We start from the raw sequence: 23196 nt of genomic DNA, 5'->3' as shown, positions 1-23196 counted from the left end.
CATATCTTGGAAAAGGGTATCACAATTGTGTTTGCTTTGGGAGGAACATGGTGATTTGGAGGAGAATGTATTTATATGCAGTGGAGGAACTTAGAGACTAAGTATTGTAGATTTTGTTACGGTGCTCACTAGCCCAGGGACATGCCTTCTTAAAGCCCTGCACTCCCTTAGGTAGCCCATGTACTTCTCTCTCTGCTCCAGCACCATCTGTGAACCCAGACTTTTTGTACTATGTTATAGTTGTTCATAATGAATTCTATTTGTAATGTTTTATAATTGTTTACCCCTTTGATTATCATCTTTTGAGGTATTTGACTTTGGTCTCAGCTAAATGATAGCTGATACCTGCTTGTTAAATGAATGACAGCTGAGAAGGGATCTTTCTTCTCCCTACCATCACTTTCTTCTTTTGGATCTCAGGGGACATTATGGGCACAGCCCTTCAGAACCTAGACAATCTGGTACAGATGCCAAGGGGCTGCGGAGAGCAGAACATGGTCTTGTTTGCTCCCATAATCTACGTCTTGCAGTATCTGAAGAAGGCAAGGCTGCTGACTGAGGAAATCAGGTCTCGTGCAGTGGGTTTCCTGGAGCTTGGTGAGTTGGTTCGATATTTCTTCTTGGGCACATTCTCTAGGGCCTGTGAGAGGCTAATAAGATACAAGGAAGTTCCCCCAAAGTGTCAAATATCCTTGAAAGTCTTGAAAGCCATGTTTTCTGAAGTTGTTCCTGTTATCTGACCCCATATCTGACTTCGCAGGGTACCAAAGGGAGCTGATGTACAAACACAGCAATGGCTCATACAGTGCCTTTGGGGAGCAGGATGAAAATGGAAACACATGGTAATATCGCCCAGTTCTCAGTGTATTCCAGAGCATAATTTCTGGGCCTGTGGAACTATTCCTCGACCTCCCCCCCACCCCCATTCCTTCTTACATCCATCTTCTACTTCCTTAATACTGATTCCTCAATCCCCTTCTGGAACCATACACCGAAATAGACTACAGAACTATTGTACCCTTGCTGGAAAATCCCCTTCACACCACATTTCTCTCTTTACCCATGTAGGCTGACAGCATTTGTCACCAAGTGCTTTGGCCAAGCTCAAGAATTCGTCTTTATTGATGAGAAGAATATCCAGGATGCTCTCAAGTGGATGGCGGGAAACCAGCTCTCCGACGGATGCTACGCCAACGTGGGAACGCTCCTTCACACAACTATGAAGGTGCAGATCTGCCCCAGGGCCCTCAGCCCATCACCACCTCTGGGAGAAACTTGCATCTCTGACTGAGCAGAATCAAAAGAGTATAGGCCTGGGAGTCCGTGTTCTTCAGGTCTGAGCCCTGGCTCTGGGTGACCCTGGTCAATAAACTTAACCAGCCTGAGCCTCAGCTTCCATGTCTGGAGAATGGGAATATGTGCTTGCACAAGGTTCTTAACATGTGGTCATCAGATCAGCAGCAGCACCTGAGAATTTGTTTGAAATGCAAATTCCAGTCCTACCCCCACCCCCCCAGATTTGCTCTGAGAAACTCCGGAGGTTTGGGCCAGAAATTTGTATTTTTAACAAGCCCTGGAGGTTTTTCTGATATCCATGAAAGCGTGAGAACCACTGGATTGGAGGTTCACGGAGTCTTTTACTATCTCCTTAAATCTGAAGCAAAGCCACTTCTCTGGTGGGGACTGATCGGCAGGCAGTCCAGTGTTGTCTGTAAGAAAACTCTGTGCCAGGCACTGTTCCAAGCACTTTGTTTATTTGATATCATTTAATGTTTACAACAAATTGATGAGCGAGGTGCTGGTATGCCACGATTACTCCCATTTTACAGATGAAGCAACTAAGTTGCAGAGATTAAATAAACTGTCCAAGGTGAACGCTACTGAGTGGTAGGACTGTAATTTGAACCACAGCCGCTGGACTTCAATCACTACATTGCCTGTACCCCTCCCAAACACAGGCGGAGGTGTTGATGCTTCAAGGAGAATTTGTTCAATTCAGAATACACCCGGTGAAGGAAAGATTTGTATGTAGGTTGCTAGAGAAGTCGTTTACATTGCCATTNNNNGCACTAAAAAAAAAAAAAAGAAAAAAGAAAAAAAAAAGTCTTTGTCTTCGTATAGAATTCATTAGTATATTAGTATACTAATTATATATTAGTATATATATTATACAGGGTTTTATCAGTGTCTCCAAATCTCAGTCCTCTTAAACACTGACATACACATGGGAATAGCACAGGCCAGGGCTTGACTTGAACAAGATGGCAGAGGAGTTTCCTCTTCCTGCTCACCAGACCTGGCCAGGCTATTAAGAAGCCCATCATCTGGGTGGCAAGTTTAGTGACCTGGTGCAGAAGGTCCATAATTAAACTCCCTGTGTTCAACTCCTAGTCCTGCTGCTTATTAGCTGTGTAATCTCCAGCAAGCTATTTAGCCTTTCAAGGGTGTATTTTCTTATCTCGAGAATGACGATAACAATTTAGATTAGCTATTTAAAAAAAACTTGCTAATATCTTTCCATCAAGGCACTAAACAGGGTGGGCATCATCTAATCTCCCCTGGAGAAGAGGCTGGGTCTTTTGGTTTAGTTTTTTAATTTATTTTATTTTTTTTTTTGATACAAAAGAGGGAGCATGAAGGGGGTGGGGTGCAGAGAGAGAGAGACAGAATCCCAAGCTGTCAGCCCAGACTTGGGGTTTGGTCTATGAGCTCATGACCTGAGCTGAAATCAAGAGTTAGACACTAACCAACCGAGCTGCCCAGGCACCCCTGGGCCTTTTGCTTCTTGAGAGGAGGTCTATTTGGGGAGGCTCAGGTTCAGTAAGAACCCAAGAATAAGAGATTTTCTCCTTATCCCCTCCCCTGTGTTTGTCTGTCTGGTTGTTTAAATAATCCACCCATTCAGAGGGGATACTTTTTTGCAACTTGTGTACGATTCATACCTATGCCATGCTGGCTGCTGCCTTGACCTCGTCTCCCTGGGTCCTCTAGGGTGGCATTGATGATCAGACTTCCCTGACTGCGTACATCACAGCCGCACTGCTGGAGATGAGAAAAACCATACAGGTGAGTGTCTCTAGCTCCTCCTCTTTATAATATTCCTACTATGCCTACTTCTAGAGGAATTCACACACTGTTCACCCTTGTAAGCTCAAGGATATGTTGACTTCCTTATCACTTCTCGTTTTCAAAGGAATGCCTTATAAATTCAGTTCTTCATTGTACTTTTAGGACCCGATGGTGAGTCAGGGTCTACAGTGCCTCAGGAATTCTGTTTCCTCCACTACCAGCCTCTACACAAAGGCCCTACTAGCTTATACTTTCTCTCTGGCTGGGGAGATGGACATCAGAAACCTTCTTCTTGAAAAGTTAGACCAGCAGGCTATCGTCACAGGTATGTTGACCATGTTAGGGGTGTATTTTGAAATTATGAAAATATGCTGTGAGTTATCTATAATTTTTCCTTGTCCCCATAGTCCCACATCTATTCAGTCATGTAGAGGATTCCTTTTAGGAAAAGTTGTGAAGTCATTAGATCATTGTTGAGGGTTTTATAAGAAAGCCCATGTAAGTCCTTAAAAGGCATTGTTACACTTTTAGCATGAAGAGAAAATGAACGATGGGAGCAAGTCAAAAGACCGCTTGGTGTTGTAGAATCCCCCTTTTGCCCATCTTTAACAATTCTTTGGTATGAATTCACTGAGGTTGATGGGGTAAGAGTTAAACTTAGAGACTTCTCAAAGTCCTTTAAAAACCTTAATCGCTATACCCAATGTGGGGCTCGAACCTGTGACCCCGAGATCAAACGTCTCATGCTCTTCTGATTGAGCCAGCCAGACACCCTAAAAACTTTTGGATGTATTTAGAATACCACGTGATATTCTAACAAGCAGTTTATTTATCTAGCTGTGTATTTAAAATCATACTTCCAGGTACAAGTTTAATCTTAGCTTTCATTTGTTTGAATGTCATTACTAAGTTGTCCTTTCCTGGGCTCTGGGTAGTTTTTTGACTTATGTATAAGCGACTCTGGTCATGAAATGAGTGTCTCAGACAGTGGGTGGAGCATACTTGTTCCAGTGTATATTGATTTAATGGGATTATCTCTTCTCCATTATCTTCCATTGCAGGCTCACATGTTTTATGTTTTCCCAGTTAGATTGCCTCCTGTGGACTATTTATTATCTTTAAACAGATAATTAATTAAACTAGCTTTCACTCTTCTTGTTTCCATTTACTCTTCTATTTCTTCAAGTTATCTGTCATCTTGGTTGTCCTAGAGTTCTGTTTTAGTCTCATATTCTATTTTGCTCACCCTCATTAGCATTTTTCTATGGTTTCTCAGAGTTCTTATGCATAGCCTGTCATTCTTATTCTTAAAATGTTAAACTTTTGATTAGGTAAAATAAGGGCTAAAAAATTAATAATATTCTATAAGCCAAAAAAATGCCCCCAAACACATAAGACTCTTGTGAGTTTCTACTTACCTATCTCCACTAACATTTGAATCGATAAATTAACAAGAGTGGTTTTCATGTCATTGCTGGAGGCATTTATGACACTCTCAAGCTTCACCTTGAGCAATTATGGATGGCTCTATACACACACACATATATACACACACATCCCTGGGTAAACCTTATGGCCAGTATACCACAAGATTCTGAGAAATATTTTTTCCTAACTCATGATTAATTTTTGGCCGGTGCTTACTCTGCTCTAAGGTGTAGCATTTACAAATTGAATATGGGAAATCATTTCCTTCTGCGACCTTCCTAATTATGTTTCTTTCTCCACAGGAGAGTCTATTCACTGGAGCCAAAAGCCTACTCGGTCACCGGATGCCAGACCTTGGTCCGAGCCTGAGGCTGTAGATGTGGAACTTACAGCATATGTATTATTAGCCCAGCTTAGCAAAGCCAGCCTGACTCAAAAGGAGATAGCCAAGGCCACTGCCATAGTGGCTTGGTTGGCCAAGCAACGCAATGCATATGGCGGCTTCTCTTCTACTCAGGTAAATAGCCTGCTCTCCAACCTCGACTTATCAGGTAGTTTCAGGTCCTGTGTGGAGATAGGACAAAACAAAACACAAATAAAACAAAACAAAAAACAATTGCCCTTGACTTCTAGGTGAAGAGACTTATAATTCTATAGGGAGGGAGGAAAAGCATGTGAAAAATTTATAGGGTCCATAACAATGGGTCATATGAACACATACATAGTACTATATGCATTTAATTCTCTTTCTTTGTAGAGTATGAAACATAATGAAAAAAAAAGAAACATTGTAAGATCAGTGTTTTATATGTGAATAGGACATATATAATTATGGCTAAACTATATATTAACAGATTAGAAAGCCAGTTATGGGGTCAGAAACATAAAAGCAAGATTTTACAGGTATACTTCCTTCTAATTGCAGGTATTGAGAAGCTAGTAAGACACAAAGTTTCTACTTTAAGAACTTCAAAAACTCACTCTTTCTGCCATCTTTCTGTGCCACCATAATGGTGCACTTAAGTGTCCTGGAGGATGCTCTCAAGAGCATTAACGATGCTGGAAAGAGAGACAAACACCAGGTTCTTATTAGGCCATGGTCCAAAGTCATCATCTGATTTCTAGCATGGTTACATTGGTGAATTTGAAATCATAGATGATCACAGAGCTGGGAAAATCACTGTAAACCTCACGGAGAGGCTAAACAAGGGTGGAGTGATCAGCCCCAGGTTTGATGTACAGCTCAAAGATCTAGAAAAATGGCAGAATAATCTGCTCCCGTCTGCCAGTTTGGTTTCATTTTACTGACAGCCTCAGGTGGCTTCGTGGACTACAAGGAAACAAGATGAAAACACACAGGAGAGGAAATCCTGGGATTCATTTTTCAGGATGGAATACATTCATGCAAATAAAACACCTTACTGGACTCTTAAAAAAAAGTTCTGAAACTGGAAGTAAAGTTAGGAAAAGCTCTATAATTACAGAGCAGGATTTGGCTATATAAAAAAGAAACAAAAGATACAAAATAATGCATTTCAAAAGGGAAAGAGAGCTTACATCAACTTGAAGGATAAGAAAAGTCTTCAGAAGCGTGGTGTTTGAGGTAGATCTAAAAGCGTATGTAGGGGCGCCTGACTGGCTCAGGTGGTAGAGCATGGGACTCTTGGTCTTGGAGTTGTGAGTTCAAGCCCCCTGTTAGGTGTCGAACCTACTTATGGACAAACAAACAAATAAATAAAAGGATATGTGAGATTTGGAGGGACAACTATTAAAAAGAAGGAGAAATGACATGAGCATAGACAACAGCTTGCAAAAATATAGAGTGTCGGGAAAACTGGATTAGCCAATGCATAATGGGACTTCAGTCTAGAAAGTTCGGACAGGTTTATACCATGGAGGCCCTTGCATATCAGGCTCAAGATTTTGCCCATTCTGAGGAGCTACTGATTTTTTTAACTTGTGTCAGAAAGATTAACCTGTTACTTAGTGTATTGGATGATTCAGAGGAGAGAGACACTGAATTTGAAGAGAGAGGACACTCTTCATTTGTCTAGGCTAGGGGTAAGGAGAAATTGAATTCAGTGGCAGCTGGGGAAAAAGAGGTAAAATCACATGATTATTCAAATAGTTACATAAAAGTTGTCTTAGATGATTATAAAGAGAGTAGTCATTAATTCATTTGTTCTGTAAATGTAACTAAATACATACCACGTCCAACTCATTGAAGATACAAAATAACCAAGAAGACACATTTCTTGTCCTTGTAAAGATTATATTCTGACTCATTGAAATTAGGGCCGGTTTCGTTGAGGATATAACATGTAAATTAGACCTGGAAAAAGCATATATTTTAACTAATGAAGTGTCTGGTAAAGATGTTAAGAACACTGAAACTGAATATAGTAATGACTCAATAAGAATTTTAAAAAATTATATGACACTGGGGTGCCTGCGTGGCTCAGTCAATTGGATGTCTCACTCTTGATTTTGGCTCAGGTCATGACCCCAGGGTCGTGAGACTGAGCCCCACATCAGACTCTGCACTGAGTGTGGAGCGTGCTTAAGATTCTCGCTGTCTCTGTCTCTGTCTCTCTCTGTGCCTCCCCTGCTGGCACCCTCTCTTTCTCAAATAAATAAATAAATAAATAAATAAATAAATAAATAAATAAATAAACAAACAAACAAATAAATAATTATATGGTACTGTGCTTCTTTACTTCAAGGAAATTCTTGGCCGAAGATCAGGAAGCACTTCCTTCTTGCTGAGCCCTAAATAATTATGATATACAGTTGTAGAAAGCGGTGGGTAAAATGTTTAGAACTCTCAGTGACAGATATATGTCAGAATTGGTTTTCAACAAAATCCTTAGCTATTACAAGAAGACGCATGACACCCACAGCCAATGATGAGGTCTCATTTCTTGAATTGTTTCCATATATTTGAGCAATAAGGACCTCCTGGGATCCAGTTCACACAGAGTAGATAAAAAGTTGTTTGTAGATAGTCAAGCTGCATAGATATCACTTGTTTGCACCTTCCCCAGGGTGGGTGACCTGTCTTCCTGTTTTTATATGACAATATGATGTCTAAATACAACTGTGCTTTTTCACCTGGGATAGGAAGCTGTGGGGTGCCCTTATTCTGTTACCTACTATACAAAGTGTCGGGCACATTGGTATTCTCACAGCAGTAAAATATGACAATTTTCTGGACCTCTCATTCTGTTTTTTCTTTCCTCTAGTTGTCATTTTATATAAATCATATTTTCAGAATGGAAATGTTTCCAACTATGCGATGCCCTGCTCTCTTTGTGGCAGCTTGTCTTCTACCCAGATGAAGAAAAGATTGTCACGTGGCATAGTGGCGAAGAAGCCTTAGCTTGCAAGGGAGGGTACCCTGATGTCCTCTGCAGCTGTGCCGCAGGTCATCACACAGCTAAATGGCTTTGACGAATGTGCAGTTTTTAGGGCTATTCTGTTACTATTTCCTCTCCAAATAAGGAACCTGTCGAACATATACCAACCATTATCCACTTGCTTCTAACTATAGTCCATTCTGAAGGTAGGTTTGGTTGAATATGAATACGAGATTAACCGAATAACCTATAGATGTGTCGTAACAACTTGATGGCAATTTTCTATACAGGCCAGATATGATTTCTACGTCAGCTTCCCCGGCATTGATGACTGTGGCTCTTACATTCTTAGAAGAGGTGTCATCCACGCTGGTGAACAACCAGACGTGTAGGTGATTAGGGCTGTTTGGAGTTAATTCTGAAGGCTCACAAAATGTAAGCATATTATCGATCGTTTTCTTCAGGATACTGTAGTTGCTCTCCAAGCTCTTGCCAAATATGCTGCCACTGCCTATGTGCCTTCTGAAGAAGTCAGCCTGGCTGTAAGATCCACTGAGAATTTCCAGCGCACTTTCAACATTCAGGCTGCCAACCGGTTGGTAGTTCAGCAGGAGACTCTACCCAGTATCCCTGGAGTGTATACCTTGGAGGCCTCAGGCCAGGGCTGCGTCTTTGTGCAGGTAGGCAGAGACTCCTGAGAAAGAACAAGCATGCATTGGGAAGGAGAGCCTGAGGGCATTTTTGCCTCCAGTAGAACCTTCTGTCTTATTTGTAAAGAGAGTAGTTTGAACTGTGGAATAGTTAAAGTTCTTCCCAGCTCTGATTTGGTGATCTATTTCCTCCCGCTAGACGGTGCTGAAATACAATATTCCCTCTCCTAAATTTGTGGACACCTTTAGTCTTAGTGTGGAAATGGGAAAAGCTACATGTGAGCAAGTTACTTCACCTCGATCCTTGGTTCTCACTATCCATTCCAGGTGAGAAGTGCTAAGCTGGTGGTAGGGGCACCTGGATCATAGAAGCTGAGGGGTGTGTGTGTGTGTGTGTGTGTGTGTGTGTGTGTGTGTATTGGGGATACAGAGTGTGCTAAGAGTGAAAATAATGAGTTCACACAGATGTGCTCCTTTTTGCCCTTAGTTATGTGGGGAGTCGCAGCTCTTCCAATATGGCCATTGTAGAAGTGAAGATGCTTTCTGGGTTCAGTCCTGTGGATGGCACCAATCAGTTAGTAAGTCTGCTCTTTCTTTTTAATTTAACTAGCTCTAAGAGGACCTTCATTTAATTAGCTCTAAAAGGACCTAACATCATCCCTAAAAAGCTGGTAAAATGGGCTTCATGTATGCACACACACACACACAACTCATGATTGCATTATTTCAGTGGGCTGCAAAAGTGCATCGGATATGTTAAATGGAAATTGTAATAATCTTAGTTCCTTTTTCTTACCTTTTCCACAGTACATATTGTTCCCTTGATCATGACAGAGCTTTGGACTATTACCCTAAGGGATAGGGAAGGCCCTGGATCTTAGTCTGTTTTATTTTCCCCCTTTCATATTCAGCTTCTCCAACAACCACTGGTGAAGAAGGTTGAATCTGGAACTGACGTACTGAACATTTACTTGGAAGAGGTAGGTATTTGGAAACTGAACCCAAGAGCATGATTGCTTATGTAACTTTGTAACTTCCCTTCTAATCTGTACATACTAGTGTCACATGCACACGGATGAGGGAACTGAGAGAATGAGTCCTCAGCCAAATGAATTCTACCTCCATGTTGTTTACTGTAAAATATTCTTTTTTTTTTTTTTTTTAATTTCTAGGAGAGAGAGAGAGACAGCGTGAGCAGGGGAGGGTCAGAGACAGATGGAGATACAGACTCTGAAATAGGCTCCAAGCTCTGAGCTGGCAGTCAGCACAGAGCCCGACGCGGGGCTCGAACCCACGAACCGCAGATCATGACCTAAGCGAAAGTCAGACGCTTAACCGACTAAGCGACCCTGGCGCCCCTACTGTAAAATATTCTTATTCACCTCCAGTGCAGTACTGTCTAACAGATACATAATGTGAGCCATCTATGTTGTTTATTTTTTATTTGTTTATTTTGAGAGGGGAGAAGCAAAGAGAGAGGGAGAGAAAATCCAAAGCATGTTCTGTGCTGTCAGTGCAGAGCCTGACATTGGGCTTGATCCCAAGAACGATGAGATCGTGACCTGAGCTGAAATCAAGAGTCGGACCCTTAACCGACTGAGCCACCCAGGCTCCCCACTATTTATGTCATTTAAAAATGTGTAGGCCAGGATGTGACTATTATAAAATAAGGTGGTCAGAAAAGGCCTCTCTGAGGAGATGTTATACGATCAGAGGAAACCAGTAGAGAGCATAGAGCCTTTGGGGAAAAAGAAGTTTCTGTTTCTTTGGCCTCTTCAATAATTTAGTGGAGGAACCACTGGGTTAGAGCAGACCAAGTATGGAGGGAACCATTTCACAAAGGGGCCAGAAACCTGTAGGATCCTAAGAAGAAAGGGTCAGGAAGTCCACAGAAGCCAGGATCTTTACGACTGGCATAGAGCAGAAGGAACAGCTAGAAGTGTTTCAGAACGTGTGAAAACAAGAGTCTTTTAATCTCCATATTATATAGAGTGTTATTATCTCTTTTGTTTTAGTATGATGTTTTGTCTTTCTTCCCCACAGCTGAGTAAGGAGCCTCAGACCTACACCTTCACCATCAGCCAAAGCGTTCTGGTCACTAACCTGAAACCAGCAACCATCACAGTCTATGACTACTACCTCCCAGGTGAGGGCTGAGATCTGTTTTATCTCCCCACTTAGTTGTGCCTCATTCTTCATGATATCTCCCTTCATTTTACAAACATTCCTTCCCAAGCAAGTAGCACATAATTACATTATTTGACCTCCTAAAACATTGTAATTTGAAAAAAGATTTTTTAATGTTTATTTATTTTTGGGAGACAGAGAGACAAGCAGTGCAAGCAGGGGAGGGGCAGAGAGAGAGAAAGACACAGAATCTGAAGTAGGCTCTAGGCTCTGAGCTGTCGGCACAGAACCCAACGCAGGGCTCGAACTCACAAAGCATTGGGTCATGACCTGGGCTGAAGTCGGACACTTAACTGACTGAGCCACCCAGGAGTCCCTAAAACATTGTAATTTAATTGTATGTCATTTTTAAAAGTCTTCTGCACTAGAGATATGCTATAACATGCATATATATATATATGCTATATAACATATATACATATATATGCTATATAACAAAAGAACAATAGGGACCGTTGCTCTTTAAGGACTAACTATTCTTAATTTTTTTGCTGTGATTAATAATTTACCGCAATATTAGTGTTTGGAACTTTCCTGTAATTCAGAATATGCTTATAACCTCTAGGGATCCTCTGAACAGGGCTAAAGCAGTAGCTTTTATGAAGTATTTTCTCTTTGAATGAATGAGGCCCGTAATGTAATAATACATGTCATTTCATTTTACAGATGAACGGGCAACAATTCAGTACTCTGATCCCTGTGAATGAGGTGAGGATGAACTTTTGGGGTAGGGTGATAGTATTCAAAAGTTAAGGGGACCTTCTTCTAAGTTACTGTTATTTTCTTTTGGGAACTAATTTTTGACAGAAAGTGGGCTTTCCTTTTGTCTTTTTTTAAATCTTAATTTTTTTTTTCTTAAAGTAAGCTTTACATCCAACGTGGGGCTCAAACTTACGACCCTGAGATCAAGAGTCACATGCTCGATCAACTGAGCCAGCCACATACCCCCTTTTCTTGTCCTAACCTCTTAGAGAAAGAATAATAATCTCCATAGTTCACACCATAAAAAATTAATAGTGGTATTTGTGTGAGGGGTTCTATGTGATTTTTAAAAACAATATTTTCTTCTGATTGAAATTGATGAATTTTTAAAATCATTTTTACACTCTACATCTTTTTATATAAAAATACTAAAGGAAGAGTAAAGATTATCTGATTCTACTCCTCTGAGATAACACTATTAAAAATCTCATTGTGCATTTGTGAGTTTTTTTGTAGATAGGAGAAAGCTGAGGGGGCACCTGGCTGGCTCAGTCGGTAGAGCATGTGACTCTTGATATCCAGGTTGGGAATTTAAGCTTTACCTTGGGTGTAGAGATAACTTAAAAATAAATAAGTAAATGAATAAATAGGTAGGAAAAACTCTTCTATACTTGTGAAGACTTTCTAAGTATAATGATATCTTCTCCCCCACCCCCCTTTTCCCAGGATGGAAGTTGAAAAGAGATTAATTTAATCCCCTGTGACATTACTGGACAGCATTCTTCTGCCTCTTAAAGCAAACTTATTCAATCAAATAATTTGATTTCACTGATTGACTAGTGAGTGAGTAACAGATGAGCAGGCTTGAACCTCAGCTACTTTCTTCCACTTCACAGATGCCTAGGTCAGAATAAAGGGTTGGGGGAGATGGGCTAAGAGGAGTCACCCAATGGAAGAATTACCTGGCTGGAAAAGACCCCTGGGGGAGGAGATGCGATTTAGCCATATAGGGGACTCTCCAGAGAAGACATGGAGGTAGAGGGTGATCCAGGGAAGATAAACCTGTCTTTCTGGAGGTTAAATCTAAGGGAAGGTGTAATTTAGAGCTTTGGGAGTAAATGGGGAAAAAATGTTTTTTCTTTAAGAAGAAAGCCTGTGTCCTTGACTCTGTGCATATTTCTATGGATACCAAAGTTTCTGTTTAAAGATTATAATCATCCATTAGCCAAAACTCCTATTTTGGCGTCTTCTTTAAACCTTTCGACCCAGACACGTCAGAGAATCATATTGCAGATTCAGGGAGGGATCAGAGTAGAGAGTCCTAATTAAGGGATTGTGTTCAGCCAGCTGCCATTGCAGGGTAAGACAGTGATGGATAACAAGAAAGATGGCTGGCCAGGGTTCCCTAGCTCTGTTTTTCTCCTTCAGGATTCCCCCAGCCTCTTCTGATAGGGGATACCTATCTTTGTGTAAGCTGTTTCTGGAAGCAATGTTTTTGTTTTAGAAACCGTTTTGGAGGCAAAGGTGGGGGAAAAAAGAGATAACTAATATTTAAACAGAGAAGATCATCTAGGTAATCATACCTTTTTACCCTAGATATCCACTCTCTGGTTTTGTTCCTGTAGACTGTACGTTTTGACCAAAAGAGTCAGGGGAGAAGTAAGTCCATAATGTAGAGATACTTCCCTAAACCCAGGGGCCATATTTGCAAAAATTATTCATTCCCTGTCTCTCCCACTCCAGACTCTGCCCTGGACCTCCTAGGAGTTCCCAGAGTGAGAGAAAATGGGGAACCCATTTCTAAGCCTGGAGGCTTATTTCTAAGCCTGCCTTTCCTCTCAGTTATCATGGAAATAGAACAGAGAGAATTCTAAAGAAAAGAGGGCACTCATGAATTCTCCCCCCACTCCTGAACCCTCTACCTTGTTACATTTGGGTCTGTAGCTCCTACCAGACCGTCCCCCCCTTTATTTTATTTTATTTATTTATTTATTTATTTTGCGATGGAGGGAGATAGTGATCCTCAAGACAGAAGCTATATCTGGATAGAATTTTTTATTTTTTATTTTTTTAAAAGTAAGCCTTTTTAAAAAAAATGTGTATATATTTTTGAGAGAGAGAGAGAGACAGAGCATGAGCAGGGGAGGGTCAGAGAGAGAGGGAGACACAGATCTGAAGCAGGCTCTAGGCTCTGAGCTGTCAGCACAGAGCCTGACAGGGGCTCAAACTTACAAACTGCGAGATCATGACCTGAGCTGAAGTCAGATGTTTAAGTGACTGAACCACCCAGGTGTCCCTGGATAGAATATTTTAAACAAATACAGAAAATTTTTATTATATCTTTTGGGCTTCAGATTGGGGGAAAAGAATATTCTTATGACTTAAATGATCAACTATACTAATAGAAGGATGTAAATGAAAAAATTTACATTGTTCAACTTATTGAAGTGTAAACATTTCTGCATATCTAAGAAACAAGGTGATTGTAAGGATTAAGTGACATGTCATAGTCTAGTACTTATAGCAGGTACTCAATACGTGAATTTATTATATGCCAGGTACTTTACCAGTTCTGGGAATGCAGAGATAAGTAAAATGAAGTTTCTGTCCTTAAGTTGCTCACAGACTGGTGGAGGGAGAAAATAAATAAACCAACAATTATAATACAGTGTGAGAAAGAAAGGAAGGAAGGAAGGAAGGAAGGAATGGGGGGGCGCCTGGGTGGTTCAGTCAATTAAGCGTCCATCTTTGGCTCAGGTCATGATCTTGCAGTCTGTGAATTCAAGCTCTGAGTTGGATTGTGTCCTGACAGCTTATAGCCTGGAGCGTGCTTCTGATTCTTTATCTCCCTCTCTCTCTGCCCTTTCCCCGCTTATGCTCTTTCTGTCTCTCTTTCAAAAATAAATAAACATTAAAAATTTTTTAAGAAAGAAGGGAAAGAGAAAGGGAGAGAGAGAGGAAGGAAGAAAAGAGAGAGAGAGAGGTAGAAGAAAATACAAAAGCTATGGGATAACATAGGAGAGGCACCTTCCCAGACTGAAGTGAAGGAGTGGTCAGAATGGCTTTTCCAGATTGATGCCTGAACTGGATGAACAACTGAGAGAAAATGAAAGAGGGAGCAAGTTTGGGCAAAGTGAGCTATAAATGAGAGACAAAGAGGTAGAAGAAAGCATGGTGTTTAAGTAGTTCAATGCACTCATAGATTGTGTGTACATGTGTGTGTTTAAAAGTTAGTTGATGTGTGAATGAGCACTGGGTGTTATATGGAAACCAGCTTGACAATAAATTATTAAAAAAATAAAATAAAAGTTAGTTGAGAAGGGAGAGAGAAGTTAGATCATGACTTGCTTTTATAGAAGAGCAGGGCACCTGGCACCCTCAGTCAGAGAATGTGCAGCTCTTGATCTCAGAGTTGTGGGTTTGAGCCCCATGTTGGGTGTAGAGATTACTTAAATAAACTAACTAACTAACTAACTAACTAACTAACTAACTAAATAAATAAATAAATAAATTTAGAAAGAAAGAAAGACCATTCCAGCACTGAATGAAAGAAAAGGGAAAAGCTGAAGTTCTCAAAATCATTTAGGAAGCTGCGTCGTAATCCAGACACACGCTGGGGAACTGACTGTGGGAGTGAAAAAGCAGAGGCGTATGCAGAAGTTACTCCTCAGAGGAGATAGCATCAGGAGAACTTAGCGATGTCAGAGACAAAATGCACCAGACAACTGAGATCTTATTCAGGCTATTGCCACAGAGAACATGTTTATTAATGAAGAATGTCTCATAGAAAAGGGAAGGGACCTGAGGGGTTACAGAGGTAGGAAAACAAAGGACTCCAATCTTACTAGAATCCTGAGCAAGCATTGGGATGGGTCTTTTCATGGAATAGATGAGAACGGGGTGGAACACAAAAGGTAAGGGGGTTCAGAAAACAAAAAGATGGGGTTATTTCTTAACTGGCCTGTTTTCCAGAAGTAAAGAGGTCAGGTAAAACTCACCATCATCAGTGACTAATTGGCGGTAAGACAAAAGAGTCAGGGAAGAATTTGGGAAAACTGCCAGGACTCTAGACTGTAGAATTTGTAAGAGAGGAAAACCTTTTCCTCTAACTTTTTTTTTTTTGATGCTTCTTATATCATTTTTAAAAACTATTTGTTTTCGAGGCAGAGGGAGGAGCAGAGAGAGGGAGACAGAGAATCCAAAGCAACCTCTGTGCTGTCAGCGCAAAGCCTGACGCTGGGTTCAAACCCACAAACCGTGAGATTGTGTCCTGAGCTGAAGCTGGACACTCAACTTGACTATTCTATCCCGGTTCCCCACTTTTCCTCTTACTTCTTATATTCTGTGCCTGGGGCCTGTGAATTAAATTGGCAAAAGACACATTAACAGGAGAAAAGTTCTATTTGTATGCACCTGGTCTCTTCTCAGGAAAGAAGTGAGAGCCCTAAGTATCAGTTAGGTCTGGGGGCTTATATTACGGTTTAACAAAGGTCAGTACTTTACAGAGAAGTTACAAAACAAAGGAAAAGGACTTGCAGATACAAGTCAATGTTGACTTTCCATGTCCTGTGATAAAGGAGGGTTTCCTGGTGCGGGAGGGAGTAGGGGAGACACTCTCAGAAGAGAAAATTAACGCCCTGCTTTCAGGGAGAAAAGGAGAAGGTGGAGAGTTCCTCCTGTGTCTGCTTCTTAGATACACCTTTGCTCTTCCAACCTTACCCTTACTTCTCTGGGAAGACCAAACTGCATTTAGTTCCCTATTTCAACTATGCCCTCCGATCATTTTAATATATGCTTTTTAAGCTGCTTGCAAAGCCTTCCCATCTTTTCTGCCCCGAGGATTTCCACTGGTCCTTTAAGATGGCTTTCGAGATGTGTTTTCTAGTCTAGTAAGGAATCTTCCACAAGAATTCCTCTCCACTCCTATGGCACTTTCCACTGAGGACTTACCAAAGTGGGTTCCCATTTTCTGTTAATACCCCCTCTGCCCCACCAACACGTAAGATCCTTGAGTGCTTATACCTTATAATATATACTTCGAATACGTCTCCGTTATCCATTCTCTTATTCTTCACTAAGGAAAAGCATAATTGTATGCAGAGAAGAAACGTGCCCAACTCAAATGCTCACCTTCTCAGAATAACTTACAGTGCAGAGAGGCTCTGTGGCTGAATCCTAGCTCAAAAAAAGGTAACCGGAAGCCTCTGGAAAGAAATCCCTTCTGGATGAGATGACAGAAACTCACAAAGGGAAAGCTTCTGGCTTTTCCTTCTTCTTAACTTGAACACTGACAAGAACCCTGGAGGAAGAGCATCCTTTTGCAGTCATGCAGATAAAAGCCATATGGTGAAGATGAGAGAGCAGAGAGATGAAAGGAGTTCGGGTGCTTGACGGCATTACAGACCTGTCCTGGCCTTTGGGCCCTTGGGCATTCGGGAGAGGCAATGAGAATAAATGGTTTACCTTGTTTTTGCTTTTAAAAAACGTTTTATTGAAGTATAATAAACATAGAAACAACACCAGTTTCCAAAAGCACAGGTTACCTTTGCCCCTATAAAAACAAGACTGTGGAGTACCTGGCTGGCTTAGTCGTGGAGCATGTATGTGACTCTTCATCTCAGGGCTGTGAGTTCGAGCCCCACGTTGGGTATAGAGATTACTTAAACAAACAACAAAAAAAGAATATGTAAGAATACAAATGGTTGCTGCTGGCCTAGTTCCCTCAACATAATGCTTATAGGTATTCACTGATATTGTTTTGTATAGTTCGAGATTATCCGTACTCATTGCGACATAATTTTCCATTATATAAGTATACCTCAATTTATTTCTCTATTCTACAATTGCTGAGAAATTAGGTAGTTTCAGGTTTTGTTACTTTGAATAGCACTGCTATGAATATTCTAATACATATCTTTTGTATGCATTTATATTGGATATGTACCTAGGAGTATAGAGGGTTATAGGGTATACATATGTTTTACTTTAGTAGATACTATGAAGCCATTTTCCAAAGTGTTTGAACCAATTTACACTCTCAACAGCAGTGTATGAAAGTTTCAGTCACTCTACATCTTTGCCAACATTTTGGTACTTCCTAACATGTTTATTTTAGCCATTATGGTAGGTGTATACTGTCATTTCATTGGGTTTTGATCGGTATTTTCTTGATAACTAATAAAGTTGAGTACTTTGAAAAAAGTTTATGGGCCATGTGGATATCCTCTTTGTAAAAAAGCAACTTTATCAGGTGCCTGGGAGGCTCAATTGGTTAAGTGTCCCACTCTTGATTTCAGCTCAAGTCATGATCTCACAATTTGTGTGTTTGAGCCCCACATTGGGCTCTGCTCTGGCAGTGCAGAGCCTGCTTGGGATTACCTCTATTTCCCTCTCTGCCCTTCCTCCATTCTCTCGTTCTCTCTCTCTCAAAATAAATAAGCTTTAATTCTTTTTCAAAAAAATTAAAGAAACAGCTTTATTGAGATATAATTCACATATCATACAATTCACCTATTTCAAGTGTACAGTTCAATGGTTTTTAGTATATGCTGGTATATGCAACCATGACCACAGTCAACTTTAGATTATTTCCATCATCTCAAAAGAAACCCCACAACCTTTAGCTGACATCCTTTATCCCCTACGCCCCTTGCCCAGTCCTAAGCAACCACTAGTCTACTGTCTATTTCTACAGATTTTCTCATTCCGAACTTTCACGTGAATGTAATCATATACTATGTGAACTTTTGTGACGGGCTTCTTTCATTGGGCATAATACTTTCAAGATTTATCCATATTGTAGTATAAATCAGCATGTCATTCCTTTTTATGGTCAGATAATACTTCTATGACCTGCAAATATGGTCAGATATTAACTGTGGCTGTGCCTCATTTTGTTGATCCATTTGTCCATTCATGGATATTTAGGTTGTTTCTACCTTTTTGCTGCTAAAAATACTCATTTACAAGTTATTGAGTGGATATATGTTTTCCATTCTCTTGGGTGTATACCCAGAAGTGGAATTCTGTGTTTATTTATTTGAAGAATTGCTAGACTGTATTTCCAGAGTGGCGATACCCTTATGCATTCCCACCAGCCGGGTATGAAGGCTCTGTCTTCTCCACACCTTCCTCAACTGTTGTTGCTAATCTGACTTTCTCATTCTGGCCACCCTAGCTAGATATCCCCTTTAACAAAGTGTGTATTCAACTCTTTCGTCTATTTTGCTATTGGGTTGTGTTCTTTTTAGAATTCTTTACATACCTGAAAATCAGAGGTCTTTCTTAGACATGTGTATTGGAAATATCTTCTCTCAGTCTGTGGGTGGCCTTCTCACTCATTAATTTAAATGTCTTTTGGTGAACAAAAGTTCTTAATGTTAAAAGTTTCAGTGACTGCTTTTCTGTTCTATTTAAAACATTTTTACTATGTGTCAGTGTAATTTTTTTTTTTTTTTTTTTTTTTTTTGAGAGAGAGAGAGAGAGTATTTTTGTGAGAGCCAGGGAGGGGCCAAGGGAAAAGAAGAGAATCTTTTTTAAAAAATTGTTTTAAAAGTTTATTTATTTTGGAGAGAGAGACAGAGTGCAAACAGGGGAGGTACAGTGAGAGGGAGACAGAATCTGAAGCAGACTCCAGGCTATGTCTGAGCTGTCAGCACAGAGCCTGACATGGGCCTCAAACCCACAAACTGTGAGATCATGACCTGAGCTGAAGTCAGATCCTTAATTGACTGAGCCACCCAGGCGCTCCAAAGGAGAGAGAGAATTTTAAGCAGGCTCCATGCCCAGCACAATGGGGCTCGATCTTACCACCATGAAATCATGACATGAGTCAAAATCAAGAGTTGAATGCTTAATTGACTAAGGTACCCAGGCGCCCCTTATATTCTATTTAAGAAATCTTTGTTNTAAGAAAAGTGTTTCCCTTATGTTTTCATCTAAAAGCTTTTTGTTTCAGCTTTCACATTGAAATATATATATATATATATATATATATTTTAAAAGTAATCTCTACACCTGACGTGGGTCTCAAACTTACAATCTTGAGATCAAGAGTCACATATTCTGCAACTAAGCCAGCCAGGTGTCCCCCAACTTTCATATTTAATGCACAATCCATTTGGAATTAATTTTTGCCAGTGGTGTGAAAGAGGGGACAAGATACATTGTTCCCCTTTATGGATGTCCAGTTGCCTCAGTACAGTCTTTTGAATGGTCTTTTGAATGACAGTCTTTTCCTTACTACATTGCAGTGTGTTGTTTTATCATAAACTAGGTAACCATACCTGTGAGGGGTTATTTCTAGATTCTGTTTTGTTTCACTGTTGAAGTTGCCTATCCTCACAATAATACCACTCTCTCTCTCTCTCTCTCTCTCTCTAGCTTTGTAATAGTTTTATATTTAATAGCTTTATACATTTATCATATATATGATATCTGAAAGTATAGTTTTCTAGTTTTGTGATTCTTCTTCAAGATAGACTTGGGGGGGGTGCACCTGGGTGGCTCAGTCAGTTAAGCCTCTGGCTTTTGATTTTGGCTGAGGTCTTTCTTGATCTCAAGGTCTGTGGGACTGAGCCTTGCATCAGGCTCTGTGCTGACAGTATGGAGTGTGCTTGGGATTCTCTCTTTCCCTCTGCCCCTCTCCCCTGCTCATGTACTTTCTCTCTCAAAAAAATAAACTTAAAAAAATAGTATGATATAACATAATATTGAATATTATATTACTGTATTATATTATAATATTGAATATCATATTAATGTATTATAATATTAAACATANTATTATAACATATATTTATTATATCACATTAACAGAATTATATATTATTATATAATAATATCAGAGCATATCATATTAATGTATAATTATATATTAAGATACTAATAATTAACAGCAATTAATGTATTAATTGATATATGTACTATATATAATCCTACAATACTACAATACAATGTTAAAATAATACTACTTCTTAGGACAATGGAATTGGATGGCTTTTGATGAGGAACAATAAATAGTTTGGAGAGAGATAGTTACATGTTGAGGGTGATTAATAAACAATTAAATGCTAAATATGAAAGTCTGGGGGCCTCTTGGCAGGATATAAAAATTCTCAACTTCTGCAGCCCCAGTGCAGGAAAATCTGAAGACCAGGCTCAACATTTTGTTGCAAGAGAAACAGCTCCAGGGGTGCATGGGTGGCTCAGTCAGTTAAGTGCAGACTTCGGCTCAGGTCAAGATCTCAGGGCTCATGAGTTCAAGCCCAGCATCTGGCTCTGTGCTGACAGCTCAGAGCCTGGAGCCTGCTTCAGATTCTGTGTCTCCCTCTCCCTGTCTGTCCCTCCCTCGCTCATGCTCTGTCTCTCTTTGTCCCTTTCTGTCTCTCAAAAATAAAATAAACATTAAAAAAAAAGAGGAACAGTTCCAAAAAAGGTAAAATAGCCATTTCCAGACTGCTTTGCCAAGGTCAAAGCACTCTTCGGGAAGGACTAGGACCCTAAATATTGGGATGGGGAAGTCACAATTGATACAAAGTTTTTTAATTTTCAGCTTTCCCTGAATTCTTGGGGCCTGAAAAGTGGCCCACTCCTCCCTGTTAAATGCTAGAATTTCTTGCTTAAAGATGAGGTAGAGGCTTCTACCTTGCAAGATAGTGCATGATCCCCTCAGGATATACTCCTGATTTCTCTCTGTTCATTACTTCAAAAAGTCGTGATGAGGGTGAAAAACATATTCATATAAAGTACTTATCTAGAGGAGGGAGAGATGAATTATAAATTAGCATGAGAAAACATTGTGGATGTGTTCACTAGCTGGATTGTAGTGATAGCTTTATGGTTGCTACCTATGTCAAAATTCATCAAATTGCACACTTTAGGGGCACCTGGCTGGTTAATTCGGTGGAGCACATGATTCTTGATCTCAGGGTTGTGAGTTCAAGCCCTACACGGGGTGTAGAGCTTACTTAAAAATAATTGTGCACTTTGGGGCGCCTGGGTGGCTTAGTCGGTTAAGCGTCCGACTTTCGCTTAGGTCATGATCTCGCAGTTCGTGGGTTCGAGCCCCGCGTCGGGCTCTGTGCTGACTGCCAGCTCATAGCCTGGAGGCTGTTTCAGTCTGTGACTCCCTCTCTTTCTGACCCTCTCCTGTTCACGCTGTCTCTCTCTCCTAGAAATAAATAAAACATTAAAAAAATTTTTTTAAAAAATAATTGTGCACTTTAAAGCCATTTTAGGGGCGCCTGGGTGGCTCAGTCATTAAGCATCCGATTTTAGCTCAGGTCATGCTCTCAACAGTTCGTGAGTTCGAGCCCCGCATCAGTCTCTGTGCTGACAGCTCAGAACCTGGAACCTGCTTTGGATTCTCTGTCTCCCTCTCTGACCCTCCCCTGCTCACACTGTATCTCTCAGAAATAAATTTTAAAAACATTAAAAATTAAAAAAAAATAAAATAAAGCCACTTTGAAAAGTATTCAGTAAGTATTAGTTATTATTGTGAGGAATGATCCTGAGCCCTTCTTTCTAGAAGTTAACATTTCCAGGCCCATTTAAGTCGTCTGCCACGTAACTGGGGCTGTCCTATGACCCCCATGCCTTCTTTCCGCATCCCCGAGAAAGGGTGGAGGCCGCTTTTACCCAAGCAAGAAAGTGACACCTGCTGGCCAGAAAAGAGAGAACACATGGTGTCTTCTGCTTATGTGTTCAGATTTTACTTTTTTCTTAAATCATTTATTTTGGAATAAACAAGACGTACTGATGTAAAATTCAAGGGTACAAAAAATCAGCTTCCACATCTCTTCTCTCAGTTCCCTCAGAAGGAGCTATTATTAGTTTTGTCAAATGCTAGCTCCCTGAAGGAGCCTTAGTGTCTGGGAGGAGAGGGCTAAATTGGGATATTTATGTGGTTTTGGGGTCTGGTGTAAGTGGGGGGAGTGTTTCAGTGTAGTAGTTTGATTAAGATTGGGTAAGGATCATGGTTTAGGATTGTAGCGGAGCCATGGTGAAGGGTTCAAAACATCTTAGAGAATAAATAATCATTTGCCAACTGGCTATGGAAAAGCTGAGCAGTTTATTTATTTATTTTTTTAATGTTTTATTTATTTCTAGGAGAGAGAGAGAGAGACAGCGTGAGCAGGGGAGGGTCAGAGAGAGAGGGAGACACAGACTCTGAAACAGGTTCCAGGCTCTGAGCTGGCAGTCAGCACAGAGCCCGACACGGGGCTCGAACCCACGAACCAGGAGATCATGACCTAAGCGAAAGTCGGACGCTTAACTGACTAAGCCACCCAGGCGCCCCTAGCTGAGCAGTTTAAAATGTTTTTTCTGGGTGGTCTTGAATTGAACACTACGATTATTTGTAACTTTTATTTTCTGGGGAAGCATTTCCTGGAATACGAAATTCATATTAATGAAGACAGTGCAATTGTAAAGTCAAGTTCATGTAAACAGTACACTGTGTGGGTGTAGATGACTTTCTGTTTCTTGTACACCTTTTCAAAATATTCTGTGCATATTCAGTCATACATGCATACATACATTTAAGAAATGTCATCTTTAAAAAAAAAAGTTAAGAGGGGCCCCTGGGTGGCTCAGTCGGTTAAGCATCCGACTTTAGCTCAGGTCATGATCTTGCAGTTCATGAGTTCGAGCCCCACGTTGGGCTCTGTGCTGACAGCTCAGGGCCTGGAGCCTGCTTCGGATTTTGTGTCTCCTCTGTCTGTTCCTCCCTGACTCATTCTCTGTCTCTGTTTCTCGCTTTCAAAAAAGAAACATTTAAAAAAAAAAAAACTTGGAGGCACTTA

General features: G+C 40.5%; 1 protein-coding gene and 1 pseudogene across 4 annotated transcripts in view; both read left to right on the top strand.

Moving 5' to 3' along the window:
- A2ML1 (alpha-2-macroglobulin like 1) overlaps nt 1-23196 on the top strand; it is a 51467-nt gene that overhangs the window by 26601 nt on the left and 1670 nt on the right. For 2 of the 4 annotated variants that reach the window (XM_077759047.1, XM_077759045.1), the window contains exons 22-33: nt 421-597; nt 761-842; nt 1069-1225; nt 2992-3066; nt 3232-3394; nt 4800-5014; nt 8318-8533; nt 8703-8830; nt 8991-9081; nt 9415-9483; nt 10547-10649; nt 11357-11398. In XM_077759047.1, the coding sequence (XP_077615173.1) occupies nt 421-597; nt 761-842; nt 1069-1225; nt 2992-3066; nt 3232-3394; nt 4800-5014; nt 8318-8533; nt 8703-8830; nt 8991-9081; nt 9415-9483; nt 10547-10649; nt 11357-11397 (1517 nt within the window). In that variant the 3' untranslated portion in view covers nt 11398. The other 2 variants (XM_077759046.1, XM_077759044.1) reach the window with 2 other exon arrangements.
- LOC144227340 (small ribosomal subunit protein uS8 pseudogene) lies at nt 5508-5909 on the top strand (annotated as a pseudogene).

Source organism: Crocuta crocuta, unplaced genomic scaffold, assembly GCF_008692635.1.
Source record: "Crocuta crocuta isolate KB4526 unplaced genomic scaffold, BGI_CrCroc_1.0 scaffold72, whole genome shotgun sequence".
NCBI lineage: Eukaryota > Metazoa > Chordata > Mammalia > Carnivora > Hyaenidae > Crocuta > Crocuta crocuta.
This window is presented reverse-complemented; position numbering and strand designations above follow the sequence as displayed.